The sequence below is a fragment of the Hippocampus zosterae genome, chromosome 5 (assembly GCF_025434085.1).
Source record: "Hippocampus zosterae strain Florida chromosome 5, ASM2543408v3, whole genome shotgun sequence".
Taxonomy (NCBI): domain Eukaryota; kingdom Metazoa; phylum Chordata; class Actinopteri; order Syngnathiformes; family Syngnathidae; genus Hippocampus; species Hippocampus zosterae.
In genome coordinates, this window is record NC_067455.1 from 10,303,929 (window position 1) to 10,323,900 (window position 19,972).

At 42.1% G+C, this 19,972-nt stretch overlaps 3 protein-coding genes across 4 annotated transcripts in view; 1 reads left to right on the plus strand and 2 right to left on the minus strand.

The window, feature by feature from the left end:
- Positions 1–16,913, plus strand: part of alg2 (ALG2 alpha-1,3/1,6-mannosyltransferase) — a 74,126-nt gene extending 57,213 nt beyond the window's left edge. The window contains exons 1-5 of one of the 2 annotated variants that reach the window (XM_052066104.1): positions 11,296–11,444; positions 12,015–12,186; positions 12,271–12,408; positions 12,663–12,830; positions 15,567–16,913. In XM_052066104.1, coding sequence (XP_051922064.1) covers positions 11,296–11,444; positions 12,015–12,186; positions 12,271–12,408; positions 12,663–12,830; positions 15,567–16,307 — 1,368 coding nt within the window. In that variant the 3' untranslated portion in view covers positions 16,308–16,913. Of the gene's footprint in view, positions 1–11,295; positions 11,445–12,014; positions 12,187–12,270; positions 12,409–12,662; positions 12,831–15,566 lie in introns of those variants that run through there. The other variant, XM_052066105.1, reaches the window with a different exon arrangement.
- Positions 5,362–11,063, minus strand: sec61b (SEC61 translocon subunit beta). The gene is made up of 4 exons (XM_052066145.1): positions 10,897–11,063; positions 10,464–10,561; positions 9,200–9,301; positions 5,362–6,104 (listed from the first exon to the last, which is right to left on the minus strand). Exons 1-4 carry the CDS (start codon positions 10,897–10,899, stop codon positions 6,017–6,019), a joined length of 291 nt encoding a protein of 96 aa, XP_051922105.1. The 5' UTR covers positions 10,900–11,063; the 3' UTR covers positions 5,362–6,016.
- Positions 16,914–17,029: 116 nt separating the features above from the next.
- Positions 17,030–19,571, minus strand: LOC127601115 (phospholipase A and acyltransferase 4-like). The gene is made up of 4 exons (XM_052066134.1): positions 19,492–19,571; positions 19,159–19,282; positions 18,740–19,041; positions 17,030–17,153 (listed from the first exon to the last, which is right to left on the minus strand). The coding sequence occupies exons 1-4, from the start codon at positions 19,543–19,545 to the stop codon at positions 17,064–17,066; spliced, it is 570 nt and encodes a 189-aa protein (XP_051922094.1). The 5' UTR covers positions 19,546–19,571; the 3' UTR covers positions 17,030–17,063.
- Positions 19,572–19,972: the final 401 nt, after the last annotated feature.

Consider the following 19,972-nt stretch of genomic DNA (forward strand, 5'->3'; position numbering starts at 1 on the left):
AAAAGCAAGCTCGGATAGGCTGTCGCCAGGACACACGTGGCACAAGCGAGGATAAGCTGTTCAGAAAATTGCTGAACAAACAACTTCAAGGAGGAGCTGTGGGAGGATGGTACAGGTTGTTTGTTCGTGACATAAGTTGATTGTGTTGGGTTTGCACTTGGAGACGTTGAGCCGAAAACACTTTGTTGTGGTTTCTGACAATTATTGTTAATTATAGTCAATGGCTTAAAAAAAAAGCTTTCATTGCTTTGCCAGTCAGGTTTTAGGGGCTATTTAAAATTGTTGACAGAGCATTGCCTTGTCAACAAATACAGCACGTCTGGAAAGTAGGCACGGTGCTTCACTTTTTCCAAATTTTGTTCGCTTTATTTCTAAATGGATTATCGGGTCCTTAGTCAGGCAGGTGACAGACAACCTGATTGTCACTCTATCACAGCTCCTTTGTTCCTCTGTGGACATGCCCAATTCTGCAGCAATATGCAAATCAGGCATGTCTGGTTGACTGTTCAGACGAAAGCCATTTCTTAGAAAAAGCTATAATGGCAGCCTTCCTGGAGTCTGCCCAAAGGCACTTGAAGGAGACAAAATTCTCTGGTCTGATGAGACAAACACTGAACTCTTTGGTGTGAATGTTAAACATTCCGTTTGGAGGAAAACACAAGGCACTGCTTATCACCTCACCAATCCCGTCCTTACAGTGACGCACGGGGTTGACAGCAACTGGGAGACGACTATATGCAACAATGTACAGAGACAACCCAGGTGAAAGCCAACTCCGGGGTGTTCTTGACCCCAAACTGGGGCAGCGCTTCAGCTTTCAGTTGGCCCAGGACCCTAAGGACACAGCCATGATATTAAAGGAGTCGCTTCAAGACAACTCTGTGGATGTTCGTGAGCGGCCCAGCCTGAGCCCAAACTTGAATCTGGTAGAACAGGGGTGTCAAACCCATTTTTGTAGCGGGCCACATTTTAGTGACCATTTCCCTTGGAAGGGCCATTGTGACTGAAATCATATGATGAAGTCAAGAATAACAGTTTATGCAACTATTGTTAAAGTTACTGTAACAACAAAATGCCAAAAATGTCTCTCTGACAAATCTGAGAATTTTAAATTTTGCTACATATTTTGGCAAGCATCATGGAAGTTGCCATGTTTGATTGGCTTTCGCGGGCCACATAAAATTATGTGGCGGGCCAGATCTGGCCCCCTGGGCCTTGACTTTGTCGCGTGTGCGGTAGAACATCTCTGAAGAGAACTGAAAATAAATGTGCCCAGACACTCCCAGCCAACCTAATGGACCTTAAGTGGTGCTGAAGAGTATAATGGACAAAACTTCCCATGTAGGCTCATCTTGACATTTCGGGTTGTAACAGTAACAATTAAAAATAAAAAAAGCAGAAAAAGTGAAGCTCTGCATGAATCCGTTCCAGATGCACGATATGTTTTTTAATTAAAATTTCATGGTAAACAGATTTACAGGTTTAAGAAAAAAAAATTGTAATCTGAACTTTCTTGCTGTTCGTTCTTCTTGTACTATGATTTAATGACACACAAATAACCCAGAGCAATTTTGGTGAGATCAGTGCCAGCATTTACTTAATTGCATGCCACATCATACAACATCCACAAAGTCGTTGCGTGCCTGTTGAGTTGGCGCGTCAACATCATTTCTCGTCCAACAACGATCGCACCTCCGCCCCGCCTCGTTTTATTTACGTGACATCCCTCAGAATTCCCTATGCTCGCCTGTTGCCGAACAAGCCCACCCACCAACATGTTCCATGCTTTACCAACCATGTGATCCGTTCAAAAATATAGACACACACTTGAGGCATATTTGTGCACGATAGCGAGTTTACGCTCAACTCAGGATGGAGGGAGTGACAGGACCCAAATCCTGAGCTCTTTAAACTGCTTGTGTTCACCCGCAGGGAGGAGGATTTGTGGTCAGCAGTGCTTATGATGGATGTGACACAATTCAAAACATGTCATACTGAACATGTCTTTATTGGGTGTTTGACACTCTCACGCTCTCTTTGTCTGGCTCGACAAAAACCTTGATGCGACTATTTCAGACATTTTGATTTCATCTAAACTCTTGCCACGCTGGGGCCTGCAGTTTCCTATCGTCGCAGAGTTTGGAGCAACTTTTATGGTGGTTAAAAAGAAGAAATACAATGAATTGTTTAAAAAACTGCATGCATTTAGTCGCTGTTATCCAAATAACATGGTTACGTATTGAGTGGCTGTTTTCTTCATCTGAAGTAATTAAGTTTATTACAGCGCACGCACAAAAAACACACAATTCAGGTTTTCTTGGCTACTTGCATGATGGCTCTTCGTGTTTCCTTCGTATATTTGCAATTGGTGGATCTGGCTATTCACAGATTTTATTTATTTATTTATTTAGAATTTTTTTTATTATTCTTCGTTATTTGCTGACAAACTCACAGTTCCTATGCTCAGGCTAAAGCTCTGTCTGAAATAAAACTATTGCTTTAACACCTTCCCGTGACAGCTTGGTTACCAGGGAACTGTATTGAACAAAGTTGGGGAGTTTCATGTGGTGCTTTGCTGATGTCTTGTGACATCTATAGACAATTTTAAATCTTTTTGTGGCCTTCAATTACTCAATAAACTTATAATCTAATTTAATTACTTTAAAAATCAAGTATTCAGTAACTTTTTAAAAAATTAACTATGGCACCATGGCCTGTAAGAGACTGAAAGCAGCGTGCCTTTAGTTGCTCGTGGTATTCATTTCCCGAAGCAGGATATTATAATATTCTTCATGTCAATGTTGATCAACCTCGTGTGGCATTTAAAAGCGCACTTGTGCACCTCGGGAACATTGTACGCTAAAATGAGTCAATAAAGTTGACAGAGCATATAGAAACTTTGGATGCGGTGGCAAAGACATGATATGAGCGTCCGTCAGGTTTAACTGTCATCGCACGACTCAAGCGGCCTTAAAACTGTGTGCGCAAAGGCAAGCGGAAATAAAACAGGCCATTTCATTTAATGACCCAAAATATTTGACAGCTTGGCTTTCTTTCGCTAAAATAGATTGACCTTTGCCTAACATTAGCCTCAAGGCTCAACGGATAGTGATGAGCATTATTGGAGTCAGCTGCCATCTTTGTAATCAACAAATCCTTTATTTCCTACGTCGATGTACATTTTTAAAAAATACAACAATCACCCGATATTCCGTGTAAGATATATATTTCATAAATTTGTGTTATATTATGTGGATTGTACTAAAATGTTAACATTGAATGACCCTACAAAAGATTGTGTCCATTTCCATTAGAGAATGGCAATAAAAATAATTTCAAGCTGTCACATTTGACCTTTTGACCTTTTGAGTTACATTTTTGACCTAGTGGCAAAAAAGGTTGACCGCCGTTTGTATTAAATTGTCCAACACCCCGTTTTCACAGACAAGATCTTGTGTGATATGCTGAACATCATGGGGGCAATCAAAAGCTTCATATTCAAAATGAGGCGCTTGCTAAAATAGATTTCAGCCACCAGTGGAGTATCGACGATGTCGCCGGGATTTTACGACGACAGGTCGCAGCGCTGCACATGCAGCCTGGACTCCGTCCTTGCACCGAGGGACAGCTTAGCCACAGCTCCTCCATATTTAATTGATATGTTGAATTATTCTGGCTCAGTGCCGTGTTGTGCCACCGTGCATTGGGCCGTGGAGTTCAGTGTGTGTGTGTGTGCGTGTGTGTGTGTGTGTGTGTGTGTGTGTGCGCGCGCGCGCGGAGATAGGGGAACGGGAGTGCGGCAGGATAGCGGTCGAGTTTGCCACGAACACCGGAGGCCTCTGGGAAAGCAGAACCATAGCAACTGAATGAATTAATCAACAGGGCCCAAGAGCGACGTTGAACACAAGCAACAAGCGTGCGTGCACACGCTCACGCACACACGTACACGCATGCACGTGCTATGACAGCTGGTGGGTTCATATGCAACATACTGCTATCCCGGTGATGAGGCTTTGGCTTCAACTGCCTTTCCAATGACAAAACATAGCACACTTGAGTACAGTTCGTATTCTCCCTTTCACTCAAAATTGCGGTGGGGAAACCCTGAAGCTGTTTTGGTTGTGTATGTATGTGAAGACATTTTAGTTTTGGTTAGTTCTCGTAGTTACTGATTTTGAACCACATTTTAGGATAAATGACCACTAGATACTGATGGGGCTTGATTAGCATTTGGACATGAAGGAAAAAGTTAACTCGTCAGCATACTAAAAAATAAAAATCAATATGTCCATGGTGGCTCTGTGTATAAAACCATTGAGATTCTGAGGATAGTCTGCAGTGCCCCCCTCAGGAGGTGAAAGTACAAACACTGAGGAATACTGTACTTAACATTAAGTCATGGTCGGCCCGTTGGTCGACTGGTTAGCGCATCGACCTCATAATGGAGAGGTCGTGGGTACGGCCTCACTGTATGGAGTTTGCATGTTCTCCCTGGGCCTGCATGGGTTTTCTCCGGGTACTCTGCCCCCTCCCCCCCCACATTCCTTTGGAATGCCTGATTGAACACTCTGAATTGTCCCTCGGTGTGAGTGTGAGCGCGGATGGTTCTTCATCTGTGTGTGCCCTGTAACTGGCTGGCAACTGGTTCAGGGTGTCCTCCGCCTGCTGCCCAAAGACGGCTTGGATTGGCTCCAGCGACCCTTGTGAGGATAAGCGTATCGGAAAATAGATGGATGGATGGACATTAAGTCATTATAAAATTAGAAATTAAGAAATGTTTGCTAAACTGGCTCAAACTACCGGTATGAATAGTGTCTTTTTTGGGGTGGAGGGTGGACTTTTATACTATCTGAAAAGCCAAATAGACAGAACTCCTCAGCTGAAATGATCTTTTTATTTGGGTTTTAACTACATGAATAACCTACTTCTGTATTCACGATTGCTAATAGAGAACAAGGGTTTGGGCGATAATTTTTTATCTACTTCTTCCTACTGCTTTTGAACATAAAAGCTGCACTGAACTACAACATGCATTGATCATTTTATCCTTTGATTTTATGTCACCAATAAAAATAAACAAGCAACATTCTGATGGATTGTGACCGCGAGAGACACAGTAGTAGTCTTTGGAATAGGCATTCATTGACTTTAAGTGTTTTTTTTCCTTCCTTGTTTGTTTGTTACATTTAACATTTTCTGCGGCTATCATGAAGCGACACTGACAGTTTGGAATCCCAAGAATTATGCCTTTAAGCAAAACGTCACAGTAGAGGAACTTGAGCGGTACTTCAGTCGTCACTCTTGCTGAATCGCATTCAACTTGGAACATAACCAAATTAGTCAAAAAAGAAAAACAAACACTTTGTTTTTGTTCCTTTTTATTTGTACAGTAAAAATGACATTTTGTACACATTTCATGCGTGTCGACAATTCAAAATTCCCCCCCCCCCCCTTTATTTCATGCCGTACGATCACTTTGAATTTGACAAGTTTCAGCAAATAAACTGGAGACTTGTGAAAATATATATTTTTTTTAAATTGTGGTTTGGAAAAAGATCATTTAGACTTCTTCCTATCCGTATTGAACATCATGTTGCGTACATTGTTTTTTTTTCTCCAGGATTTCGTGTATTCTCTTTTACATATGGAATTCAATATTTCATGTATTTTCTTTTTGATATAATGGAATCTAGTGCTCCTTTTTTAATCAACATAAGTTTAGTTCAGTAAACCTATCCCCAGCCCAAAAAAATGCTGCTCATCGAAAAAAAGTGATTAAACCATTTTGGGTTGCCTGGAGTCAACTGAATTGTCTTTGAGCGCTTGCACTGAGCATTTAGCTTGCATTTGAAACAACTGGCACCTGAATGACAGCGCGAGTGCAGAAAACGTCTTCCATAAAAATCCATTTTTTACATGCTCGCGTGGCAAAGCTGGAGGAGGTCATCTGGGGTTTGGTCCTGGTACGATGTGTTAAGATGGCGAGGTGCGGGGTCACAAGTTGTCGGGCTGGGCCTTAAGAGCGAGTGTATTTACCCCAGATGTGAAGCATGAAGACGGAGGCAATGAAGAGCAGACTCATCACCAGCACTGGCACTGGGCCACTGACACAAGAAAACAAACAAGGCATTGGTAGTAAGATTTATACAGTCACTTACAATACGTTTTGTCCATCATTGTAAATGAATGCTGCACTGCTTATGCCAATATGGCTTTGAACAGAGGGGAAATGTTTTTTTTAAAAAAGTGACCAACTACTGCTTAGAAAGACAGCCTGATTGGATTCTTTCTCATTGCTTTTCCTTTGACTTGAAAGGAGCCCAGTGTAAAGCAATCACAGTCAAAACATTGTTAAACATTGACATGACATCCATTTATGCAAAAGCATGGATTGGAAACGTACAACCTGAAGTACGTGTGTACTTCCAAGCACAAAATATATGTCAAGCTCACCTTGCCTCACCTGTGCAATTCTATTTGAGAACTGAATCCAAAAGAACCAGACAGGGTGTAGTCAAAAATTCATAACTCATATTGACTGACTCGACAGTACACCATAAATCAGGGGTGCCCATTAGGTAGATCCTGATCTACCGGTAGATCTAAGACAGGTCCCAAGTAGAACCGAGGATTGTCGAGGAGAAAAAAAACAAACATTTGTGTGTCTTTGTACATGTTAGTAATATATTTTTATTTTAACGTAGGCTGCACCCTAATCATCCTATCAGTCTCATTTTCACCCCAAAAAATATTCAAAAAAATAAGATAAAGCATGTAAATCTTAAATTTACGGTGGCGCGCGATTACGTCACTGGAAGTTGTTAGCGCTCAGCAGTTTGCAATTGCAGCTTGTGATCAGAGCTGTTGCGCTCTATCCATTATCGTCATGATTCTCATTCAGAGTTTGCTTCATGTACAATTCACCGACGGCACGGGCAAAGAATAGGATTCTAGGAGGGTCCAGGGAAGCACTTTAAAACGGTACGTGTGAGCTACGATAGTTAACAGGATGCAAATGTGTGTCGCATGCCTCCATTTCAGGCTGGTTCTCATCATGGCGTGCGCGTGCGTGTGTGTGTGTGTGTGTGCGCGCGCATGCACGCGCCGGTAAGGGTAGATCCCGGGAGATTAGTTGGTCGAAAAGTAGATCTTCGATCCAAAAAGTTTGGGCACCCCTGCCATAAATCATCATCACAAGTTAACATCAAGTGCTACTTCTGAAGTCAAAGCCCTCAAATGGACTTTGGATTTTACTCGGGCTGGGTTTGGGGGGTTGGAGTCTCAAAAGTGTGCAGTTGTACAGATATGATAACCAGAGAACCAGAAATAAAAAATACATATTACATACACAAAGTAACCTTTCCATACATATACTACCATACCGTATTTTCACTCGACCAAAAGCCGCACTTAAGTTGGGGCGTCGAAAAATGTGGGTTGCCTTGTGTCCAAAATCTGTGAATGCTGTTGTGTGACGGACTGATGTTGTGCCGACGCGCTACTTATATAGAAGAAAGGCGGACCTAACTGAGGACAGCATACGGATGGTAAACTGGGAAGTGTGTGCATGAAAGAGGACGCCAACGGCATACCCCGAGTACGTGTACATAATACGTGCATTGTGTAAAACAACATCCCGAAAATGGTACAGAGGAAGAGACTTGCTCAGGAAGCAGAGTTCAAACTGCAAGCTACCAGTTCCGCGGAGGACCATGGGAATCAAGCAGCTGCGAGAGAATTCAACATCAACTAATTCAAGGTGTTTCTGGCTTTTGTTTAATGAAACGACACCATCTATTGGACAAGAATGACCATAGTGAAGCAACATCCGGCGGATTACAAGGAAAAGCTGGCCATCTTCCGCTCCTACTACAGTAAAAAGTGTAATGTTCTGCGTTACGTTAAAGACGCTTTCTTGGATATTGTAATCCTTTATTCCATCGCTTTGTCAGCCTCACTTCACCGACTGTTCTCGCAACCAATCCCCATATTCCTACATACATGCTCGTAATTGGAACAACCAGCATCACAGAATTCAGTGCGTTCAACTTTGGAAGTTTGCCTGTATGTCATTGAATGAGCCACTGAAGTACTAGCCCATACGGAATCATTTTATAACGATTGTGTCATGGTTCTGTTTGTGACCAACAGGTGGCAGTGTAGGGCTCCGCCTGCAGCTGCACACCTGTTGGTCATTGTGTCATTAGATTGTTTATATGGACTCCCGGTGTCGACCGCTCGGTGTCGGGTGATTGTTGCTGTTGCTGCGTGCACGTGTCATGTTTTGTTTTCTGTCTTAGGTTTTTGCTGCTTTGATTTCTTGTGCTGGACTTTATTTGAATGAGTTTTTGAGTTAGTTTCTCCGATGTATTCCCGTTTACATTTTTGTTAAATACATTTTGGTCAGCCACTTTGCTCCTCCCTGCCTCCCTGCTTTTTGGGGTCCTCCAACTACCACCTCGCAAAACATGACAGATTGATTATACCGATATTGTATGTCAGGTTGACACTTTTCTGAATCACTCAGTTCCTGCCAAGCTGATCACTCTGTGATCAAGTGTCAGCCCTCAAAGTGCATGTTGAGCGCTTCTTTGGAAACTGGCAAACATGCAAACAAATGTGCTCACTGACAACTTTGAAATGGTTCCTCATTAGGTTTCAAGTGCGCCGCACAGTCTTTGGGCCGTGCTGGCTTATTTTATTGATGAGCCCCTGACACCAGGAAGGGGCTCTCAACTCTGAAGGAGGGACCAGGCGGGGGATTTGGCAGGGGGTGGGGGGGATCGCCATGCCAACCGCCCCCTCAATCCCTCGCCTTTCCCCCGCCCCTGTCAGAAGGCTGTAATTGAGTTGACCTTTCAGAGTGGATCCTTTAATGAAGCTCTGCGAGCGGTGTCTAACGCAGGAACAAACGCGCACTCGATATACAGCGGCGTACAAGGAGTGTGCCCTCCTTCCACACCCGAGACACACACTCGATAAGCAGCGCGGCGCCATCGATCAGCCGGCGCCGCCGCATGCGATGGGGAGATGGGATGCATTTTTTTTTATAATGGGAAGTGAGCTTGGCTCAGAATAGAAAGTTATCAGACTTTTCTGCCTGATTTCCAACCCAAATGATGCGTCAAACATTAGGTATGAATATATTTTATATACTGGTGAGGTCATATGGTTGCAGATTTTCTGACAATATACTTACACTTTGAGACCCGGCGAGTCCTCGGTGTAAAAGCGCCACATTCCCCCGGTACCAGCCGATGTGGTCCTGCCACCACTGCGGGTACCGCTGCTGGTTGCTTTTCTGTGGAACACACAAATGGACAGTTGTACTCGGTCATTTACATATCCTGGCAGAACTTGTGAAATATTGGCTGATTGTTGGCAAGTGGTGATGGGTGTGATATTGTGACAACAACTGATTTACTTTTTGAGGATAAAGTTGTAATGTTTCTACCAACTATGCCATGATATGAAAAGAATATAAGATTGAACAATTCTGACCACAATTTGATCATAAATGTTGAAAAACACATTGCAATGGCAACATGTAATGGTCAAATTTATGAAAATAAAGTTGGAACTACTACTACAAATGTCACATTTCCACAAAGTTGCAATGTAATGCCAAAAATGTCAACTAAATCTACTAAAAATCTTAATTTTAAAAGACTAAAACATGTCAGAATTAACAGAATTTTACAGAATATAGTTGACAGGAAAGTTACCATGAAACATTTTCAAACTTGACATAATATTAAGTCATAAATTTGCAAGGATACAATTGTATGAAAAAATTCTTAACGTAAATTTTTTTCTGCTTTAGAAAAAAACCTCCATTCAATATGAATTTCCCCCCTTATCTTTTTTCCCTATTATAAGAACATGTCACAACTTTCATCATGTAATCTATTGACTCCTGTCCTTTTTCTAGTGTCCTCAAAACAACTTTGTAATTAAACAGCCTGATTAAATAGAACGAGGAACAAAGCAACGCCTGTTGGTATGATAATGACTTTAAGTCCTCAGCGCAACATGTGATCAAAATGAAAAAGCTATTGATGAAAATGCTGATAGTCAAGGCTGCTAAATTAATTAACACTAAACTCTGTTCACGCCAGAAGTGAAAACGTCTATCTGGTGTTTTAATCTTTTGGTAAATAGATAAAGATATACTGTGGTCAGTAAAAGGGCATCAGGCCAGCGTATATTTCACCAGCTCAGGAGTTGAGGGGTCAATTATGAGTCTTTGAAAATTGGTGTTTGTGCACAAGATAACTTAAATAACACCTTTAAGTGCCAACCAATGAGCTTTCTTTTACTAGAGATTAAAAATTTTGTTTCTTTTTCACAATCATCGACGTTTGGATCCCTGCTTCAACATCCACTCATGTTATGATTCGTGTGGGATATTCAGCAATTGTTAGGTCGAACTTAAAACCATGATTGTGAGCTTGCGTGTGTACCTCTGTCTGACTGTGGAGCCTGCTGCACGGGGGGCCACCGTCTTACTGGGGGAACGGCTGGACGCCCCCACACTGGTTGCACTTATTGCTGGTCCAGGCTAAGAGAGAGAGACAATTTCACCATTTACTATGCAATTCATTACTCTTATTGGAAATGGAGGGGGGGAAAGTGGTTTAAAAAGCTGCAGATATTGTACAGTGAGTTGAACTAAACCCGCTATCTAGTTGCATATATTAACAGCCTCATATGTATCATGTGTAATTCATGATTTGAAGTTAGTGTTAACTAGTTATATGTTGGTGGGGAAGCCACGTACACAAACGTTAAGCTAAGGCTAGAAGGCGTGCTAACAGATAGCAAAACGCGGATTTGTTATTATTGCGCCGCTTCCTTTCAGCGCAACAACTACAAGCGCATGATGTATTGTCTCACCATTTTGTTTTATTTGTGTTGATGCCAGCTGAGTCCCCGATGTTCTCTCTCAACGGTGACGTGTCCTGCCAAAGAACGATGCACAGGTCTGAATGGAATGGTCCAAACTTGAGAAGAGACCCCCAAAGATGACGCTTGTCCAAAAAGGACACGACTGCAAAATCCTAAGACCCATTTAGGTATCCAAAAAGATGCCCGTCTATAAATTACCGTTCGACATAAAAATGAGAAAATATTTAACATACCACTCAGGTTTATCTTCATTATTCTGTACTAATAAATAATTTAAAAGTATTATATGCATCATTTTACATTTTATAAGATCATGAGATACGTTAAATACATAGGCTGGATAAGACTCTCCCCGCATCGCTGGGTGACGTGTCTTCTAAGAGACGAATGATTGTCAATAGGGAAACTAGCGCCATTGTGGCGCGAGCAGGAAGTTCCTCTTGTTGCGTCTCGCGTGTGAATTTAGAGCCACAATGGCGGCAGCGCAAATGTTTCATGGCAGACGTTCTTGAGTGGCGACAAGAGAATCATCCCAGGTCTCAAAAGTTTTTATACATATATATATATACAATGCTATAATGTCTTATATATAATGTATACGTTGACGGGTTTATCAGTACCGTGTTCGCCTTTTAATGATCGTGTTATTATATGCCATGTTTTTGTAAACAATGCAGGCAGGCTGCAGTGCACTGTAGTCTTATTGATGACATTTGTGTTTTTTATTTACTAACTAATCAGGAACTAATTAACTAATCCCTAAATTTGCTTCTATTCATTGTTCATAATTTTAGTTGAAGCAGGTGGCGAATCATTGGATACGTGTGACAGTCATGCTTCTGAACTTCATAATGCCTGTTTGACACAATGAACATGGAGTACCCTAAAACAGCCGTATTGTTAAACCACGGGGTTGTCCAAGGTTGTTCACAACTATAGCTGGGATGCATTTTACATAGGGTGACTTGTAATGAAAAGAATTGACCAATGTATCCTAAAGGCGCACCACTCTCTTAATGTAACCTTAGTTATATGGATATATATTTTTTATTGATTTCATAACAAGTTATTGCTTCTTATTCTTTATCTTGTGAATGTCTGTCCAGGATGGTGCGGGTAGTATTTCTGCATCCTGACCTCGGTATAGGTGGAGCAGAACGACTAGTTGTTGATGCTGCTGTTGCCCTTAAGTCTAAGGGATGTAATGTCCAGATCTGGACTGCTCACTATGACCCGACACACTGTTTCTCTGAGACGCTTGACCCAGACCTACCCGTGGTGAGCAAGCACTCAGTTAATCGTGTGTATAAAATTTTCGTTTAGTTGTGCGTTAGTTATTTTTTCCTCCTCCACGTCCAATAGGTTTGTGTGGGTGACTGGCTGCCCACCAATGTTTTTGGTTACCTCCATGCCGTATGTGCTTACATAAGGATGATCTTTGTGGCTGTCTATTTGGTTTTCCTCAGCGGACTGGAGTATGATGTCATTTTTTGTGATCAGGTGAGTGACATTTTCATTTTAGCTTGTTGAGCTCATCCTCGACATTCATCTGAAGAGGCAAGATAGATGTTTTTGTTCATTAAAATGCTAGTTCATTGGTAGATCACGTGCACAGTCATATTTCAAGCCTTATTTCACCCTTATTTAGTTCATCATTGCATTGTAATTTCACTTGGAAAGTGTTTCTTGAGTTGCATATAGAGTTAAAAGTAAGTTTTTTTTATTTTTATTTATTTATTTTTGAATCCACAAAGGTGTCAGTGTGTATTCCAGTGCTGAGGCTGTCTCGTCACAGAAAAAAGGTTTTATTCTACTGTCACTTCCCGGACCAGCTGCTGACGCAAAGGAAATCAGCCCTCAAGAAGCTTTACCGTGCTCCCATTGACTTCCTGGAGGAGCGTACCACCGGCATGGCTGATATGGTACATAAAGGCCCGAGGGCCACACTCACACACTCAGACTTGTCTCTGTTTTGTTTTTGTTTTTTTCATTGAGATTAGAAAAATGTGTTTCTCGCAATAGAATACATCATACAGTAGATACGTAGAAGGAAAATTGATTTAAATCTGAGAAACTTCATAGTGCTAAACTAAAGAATGAACAACAATCCGAAGTTTTAAAAATATAAAATTATTATGCAATCTATAAGTACTTAATAAGCATTCAATAAGTTCAGGCTTGCAACTTTCATTCAAGTAAAATCTTAGCTGTAGTTGTGTACTTTTAGGGAAAGTTGATGTCTATAGGCTAAATTTGGGCCTTAATCTCTAAATGCAATGCTCAGATGATAAAGGAGCATTGCTGTGCAAGTATTGTCATTGTCATGTTAATAATAATACAATACTGCGTATTATTTTTTACTATTGTATCATATATATTTTTTAATCTTAAAAGTATCTTGTATCATCTGTAATATTTTTCAAATGCCGCGATCACGCTGGTGCTGGATGTCTTTTTTTGCTCATGACTAAAGAATCAACAAGGGCTCCCCCTCAGGCGATCATGAATCGTGTTGCTGCATTTTTGGTTTATTTAGCCATTATGTGATGAGTTATGATGCCTGGACAAGTCACAAGGCACCATATTAATTTACCGGTGATCATTTATTTATGTGAGTGTGATACCAAAAATTATGTAAGAACCACGACCAGAATCATCTTGATTGGCCAATTATGTAAAACACACAAGGAATTTGTCTACAGTAGTAAAAATAAAATAGCATGTACCTCTTTAACAGGATTTTCATTTTGTGTTATTTGAGGTGACCGTGAATAAAAAGATAGCAGGTATAGTATGACTAAAATTAGTACTGTAGGGATGTTCGACACCACTTCTTTTCAGACCAATACCAGTCTGAATATTGACTGTTTAAGTACTTGCCAATCCCTAAAAATAAGGTTATACTTCTGTACTACCAGTAAAATTGTAAAATCTTCACCTAAGAAATAATTACATTATCCCCTTGACTGTAGTTTGGACTGCTGATTTTTAGTATTAATTTACGATACTAACTAACTGACTAACTGCAGTGGTACCTTGACTAAACTCAGAACTACATGTACTGCAGCTATATAGGAAATTATATTAAATGAATTTGCCCCATAAAATTAACTGAAAAGTCATGAATCTTTTCTACCCCATGCATGTTTTCATTTCTTGTTTTCAGCAAAGAAAAATAGCACTGCACAGTTGCCCCCAGCATAGTGGCGGTTGGGGATAAATACCTAATTGAACATCATAAAAGGTCATGCAAAAAAGAAAAACGTTTGCTTTAAAAAAATATAATCAAGCCAGAAGTCACACACACGTACGCTTTGCATTATGTGTGTCTTGATGTCTGCCTTTATGGGGTGTGACCTAGTCCAGGTAGCCAGTTAGTCTGCATGTGAGCAGTTCGGCATTAGTTTGTGAACTACTGCGGCTCCTTGTGAGTGTCCTCATTTTGTATTTGTGTGCTTGGCAAAACGTAAAATCCTGTGTATAATACTTTCCACACCCAAAATCAACCAACCTGTTTTGGTCAACCTTATCCACTTGCACCTCTCCTGTTTTGAAGAGAGTGAGAGGAGGTTGTGCTGAGACAGGCAGAATATCTTTTGGATTTATTTCATTTCAACACAAAATTAAACTGTTATTTGATTATATAACAGGCTGTAGAAGCAAGATAAGATATAATGGTTGAGCGAACTGTTTTGCATTTTATTGTTGGATATTACTGTTGAGAGGTTGTACTGAGCATGCCGAGCTACAGCAAGTACTGCAATGTACAAGCTCATAAATGCACCACTTGATCACGAAATGACGTCACGATTTCGACGGCTAAAACATCATATTTGAGTTAGCCTGGTTTATTGAAAAAAGACAAGTAGGAACAGCCACTGTGTCATGCTGTCAGCACCAAAGTGTGCAGACTCTTTTACGCCTAATAAATTGCTTTTGAAAAGTAATTTGACAGCTCTCACCAGCATTCCTAGCCACTAGCGAGACCGGATGCTGGCAGCCGGCGTAGAAATCACAGTTAGGGTAATTAAGTTCTTTTTACTGCCCCAATTCAGAATGGGAATGTTATTTCAGGACACCATTGTGTCGTTAAAGTCAGTAGCACATATTTGTGATGGCAATGCCCAAGGGTCTGGAAAACCAGTCAAGTCAGCCGTTACGCCGCGACATGCTGCCGGGAACTACTTCAACATAAAAGTTTACCTCTGCATTGACGTCCATACATTTAGTTGGCTCAGGTTTATTTTGAAGTTGATGATTTATTGGATGAACTATTGTTGCTGCGGTGCCTAGGTACTGTCATGGCACTGGTAAACATCTAAACAAGGTGACATTTTCTTGTCATAGTAACAACCAAGTGTAATACTTGCCGTATTGCGAATGGGATTTTACGGTAAATATATTGGCTCGACCACATGAAAGGGCGTTTCACTTCCTTAATGTCTCCGTTTTCTTTCATTACCCTTGAGCGGCAGTGTGTCTGAAGCTTGTTTGTGACCAAAATTTTGGCTCGCCGTACCAAAGCAAAAAAATTGACCGAGTGACATTTCAAAATGTTGAAAAAATATCAATTGCGGCACTCGCAAATCAAGGTACCACTGTAGTCTCGCAAATGCGACAATGTTTGGTCCTCCTGATGCAACTTTACTTGCATGTAGATTCTGGTAAACAGCCAGTTCACCGCAGGAGTCTTCAGGGAGACCTTTCAGAGTCTCACAGGGGTCCAGACAGATGTCCTCTATCCCTCCCTGAACACGCACACATTTGACCAGCCGCCCACTGAAGCGCAAGGCCTGTGGGGCCTGATCCCCGAGGGAACCTCCCACCTGTTCCTCTCTCTCAACCGATACGAGCGAAAGAAGAACCTGGGCCTGGCCCTGCGAGCCCTGGCGGCGCTGAGGATCGTGCTTCCTCCGGGCCGAAGAGCGGGCGTTCACCTGGTGGTGGCGGGCGGCTACGACGACCGAGTCAGCGAGAACGTGGAGCACTACGCCGAGCTGAAAGCGCTGGCATCGCAGCTCCACTTGGAGGACTTTGTGACTTTCTTACGCTCCCCCGCGGACTCCGTGAAGGTGGCACTGCTGCGGGGCAGCCACGCGGTGCTGTACACGCCGAGCAGGGAGCATTTTGGGATTGTTCCCGTCGAGGCCATGTACTGCTGCTGCCCTGTTATCGCCGTGAACTCCGGGGGGCCCCTGGAGAGCGTGGCGGACGGTGAGACGGGCTTCCTGTGCGAGCCCACGGCGGAGGCCTTCTCTAAGGCCATGGAGAGGCTGATCGTGGAGACGCAGCTCCGCAGGGACATGGGACAAGCTGGCAGGAAGAGGATGCAAGATAAGTTCTCTCTTCAGGCCTTCTCAGAGCAGCTGTATAGATACGTCGTCGGGCTTAGCCAATGATGACAAGACTGACGTTTTCTTTTTTCTTTGTATGTTTTGGGAAATGGGCACCTGACTGTGTTTCTGCGGTGAACAACGAGGCGGTCGCGGTATTACAAAGATTTAAGAAGACAATTAATCAGCGTTGCTGAGGAACAGCATTCTATACCAATTATGAGGAAAATAAGTGTTTCCATACTCGGCTGGTCTGTGTATGTGTCGCAGTGTGGCAACCAAAAAATATTGATTCATTCAGTGAAATGTTTCTTTCCCTTTTTGGCCATCTTTATTAGCGGAGGAACGCAGTTATCATTAGGCAGTAAACACAGTCCTAAATCAATAAACAGGATGCTTTCTTCCACTTCCTGTCTGCCCAGAGCTTTTATTCCAAAGACGCCCGCCCGGTCTGTGACTCTTGCTCCTGCACAGAGGTTATTAGCAGATGATAGAGAGTGTTTGGCTTCATTAGAGGTCTGGTTGGTGGGCAGTATGCCGCTGTCTGGGTCATTATCAAGGAGAATAGCAGAAGGTCACTGTGTCTGTGCAACGGCCTCCTCCACTCCTCTACTGTATAGAGATGTTCTTATTGACATTCCACAAGTCTTAATAAACTAGATGACACACAAAGTTTCTCGAGCCGCTTTGTTGAAAAGTTTTGTCCGTCTTTATTGGAGTTCGGCGAGCCGACAAAGTATGTCCTTTACTCTCAGCGCATATTTGAAATCCTGTTGAGCAGCAAAATGGTGCTTGGTATGAGGAATAACCAGATGTGTGCCCTTATGTTTCCGTCTCCATACGCTGCTGCATTATCAGTTCAAGAGTTTCGGTCGTGTTGGAATGCTCTCCATTCATTTTCTGAAAGGGGATCTTCAAAAACAAACAACAAAATCTTAACCTGGAAATAGCAATTAAAAATAAATGCTGATAGATACCCAAAATATGTGTGTGAACAATAGTGCCTCAAAGGAACGGCGTAAAATGTGACTACATGTCACTTTACGCTTGTGGCCTACTCCTATCGGGTCACACAGTTTTAATAAATACAGTGAAACTCCTCCACAGCGAAACCTACATGGGCGAAAACACCCCCTAGTGTGAAAAAAATTCATGCATGAAAGCCATTCCCACTTTTCTGCTCCCCCTACAACGAAAAGTCCCCCTATTCCGTTATACGAAATCTTTTTCTCTGCTCTTTCCTCGCAACGAGATTCACTACAACAAAAATTGCAATTTCTTCCCTTTTTTTTCTACGCTGGCTATTGAAGTGTCAAATAAGTGTATGCTCATACTTATGCACACATGGAATAAAAATAAAAAGTACACGTTTCTTGCGTGTGTTCGTGTCTGAGATAAAATTTGCTCCAGTGAAAAGTCCCCCGTTATGAAAAATGTCTTGCTGCAAACATGATTTCGTTGTAGAGAAGTTTCACTGTTTGCCAAAAAGTGATTGTTTTCCCCATGCAAATTCATCCCCCCCTTGTTCATAATTTTACATTTAGTTGTGGATAAAAAGTTACCTGTTGCCGAAATGCCTGCATGCACTCAGTGAATGGTCTTAACAATCATGGCCATCACCTTGTCTAAATATTCAGTTTGTCTCTCGTGTCCACCCATTACTTCTCTCGGTGACAATCCGCTGCTTCCTTGAGACTCACGCCATTTTTTTGTGGATCATTAAAAAAAAATATATATATATATATATATATATATTGTATGTGGCGCTTCAAAACCTGACACGATGTCAACTTTAATTTTTTTCACAATGGAAATGTGTGACGATAACCATAGAAGAGTGAGCCTTATTGCAGTATGTCTGTTATGGTTTCTCATTACAATACGAACAATCCATCCATCCATCTGAACCGCTTATCTTCACGAGGCTCGTAGGTGTGCTGGAGCCTATGCCAGCTGTCTTTGGGCAATAGGTGGGGTACACCCTGAACTGGTTGCCAGCCAATTGCAGAGCACACATAGACAAACAACCATTCACACTCACAATCACACCTAAGGACAATTTAGTGATCAATTAACGTACGATGCATGTTTTTGGAATGTGGGAGGAATAGAAAGGTCACGTAGGCACGCAGAGGCTGGAATCAAACCCTGGTCCTTTGCAATGCGAGGTCGATCACTGTGCCGCAGTTAATTGACAAGTTGACCCACCAAGCTGATGAACCTAAATAGTCAAATAGTCGCTAAGGCTAATGACTCCTGCCCTGAGAAGAATGCTAAAAAAAAAAAAGTATACATTTTTACTGGGCAAGACTGACATGCATATTAGATCCTGCAATAACCTTGTCAAAGCTTGACTAACTTGAGTTTATTTTACTATTGCTTCAACTGTGGATAACTTCTCTCGTCCGGCCGCTAAGAATGTATGTTGTACGCATATCTGAATGTCTGTCGTCGTGAATGCCGCATTCTTGGTAGCCGCTGGCGTGACTCAAACCAACCTGCGTGCACACGGCTCGACCGTAGCGGATGAAGGTGGCGAAATGCTCGCTGTTGAAGTTGATCAAGTCGTATTTGAATTCCTGGTGCAGGAAAGTCTGACAGCGATGCATCATCTGCTCCATCATGGACGGAGCCAGGTGGTGCTTGTCGTTGTTGACCCGGATGCGGGTTCCCGCAGGCACTCTGATGTCGGCGATGGTCTGAGACCTGATGGGAGTCTTCTTCAGGACACCGTCACCTTTCGACCTGGGCAGCATCTGCTGCATGAGGCTGCGGCACGCTTTCTGAGTCATGTTCTCGTCTTTAGAGGGAGGGGGAAGAAAAAGAAGGAAGGTTTTGACTTCTTATCATTTTTACGCAGAATGTACTCGCCACAATAGCAATAATGAGTTTAAAAAAATGCACGTTTTCCTCTCACCTCCCACTCCAAAATGAATCACATCACCTTTTCCCATATAAACTCCCCATAGAGACACCCCCAACCACGGATGCACAAATTCTATCATGTCTCCGATCTCTGCTGTGGACACACTTTTATCGACCTGCAGGGGTAAATAATTCAAAGGAGAAGAAATGTATGGTACATTTATGATCTTAAGGTATAACAATAAAAGCTGGGAGGAATTTACAAGCTCACGGCTTTACAGATGAGCTTAATGTTTCTTTGCCTCTAGGCTTTTTCCAACGATGAAACACGCCGCTTCTTGATACAAACAAAATGACATCGTCAAGCAAATAAATGTAAGCACACCTGTCGCCACTGCATTTGAGAGAGAGCGCTGCCCCAAGTTCCCTGTCGATCCATGGTGCATCAACTGAGGGCCACCCAAGCCACTAAAGATGATTATTTAATGCTGTTATCACTTTGCAGGCAATGTGACACGCCTCCATTATGTCCAGATAGCCTTGACTGATGCAGCCAGAAGATAAGACTGCTTAATATGTTACTTATGAAAATCTGCATGCACGTTCAAAGGCAGACTCACAAAGATTTTATTTAATTTGAAGCATACTTTGCATGACCTATCATATTGCATATTTTGTAAAATACCCTGCATGGAAAAAGCAAAATAATAATAATAACCCACACACATTAAAGTGCACATTGCTTTATTGTGATGCGTTTTTGTCCCATATTTGGTTCTTTGAGTCGATTCATGATAAATACCCCCCCCCAAAAATAAATAAATTGCCCTGCAAGTGCCACCATAATGACCGACATAACATACAGT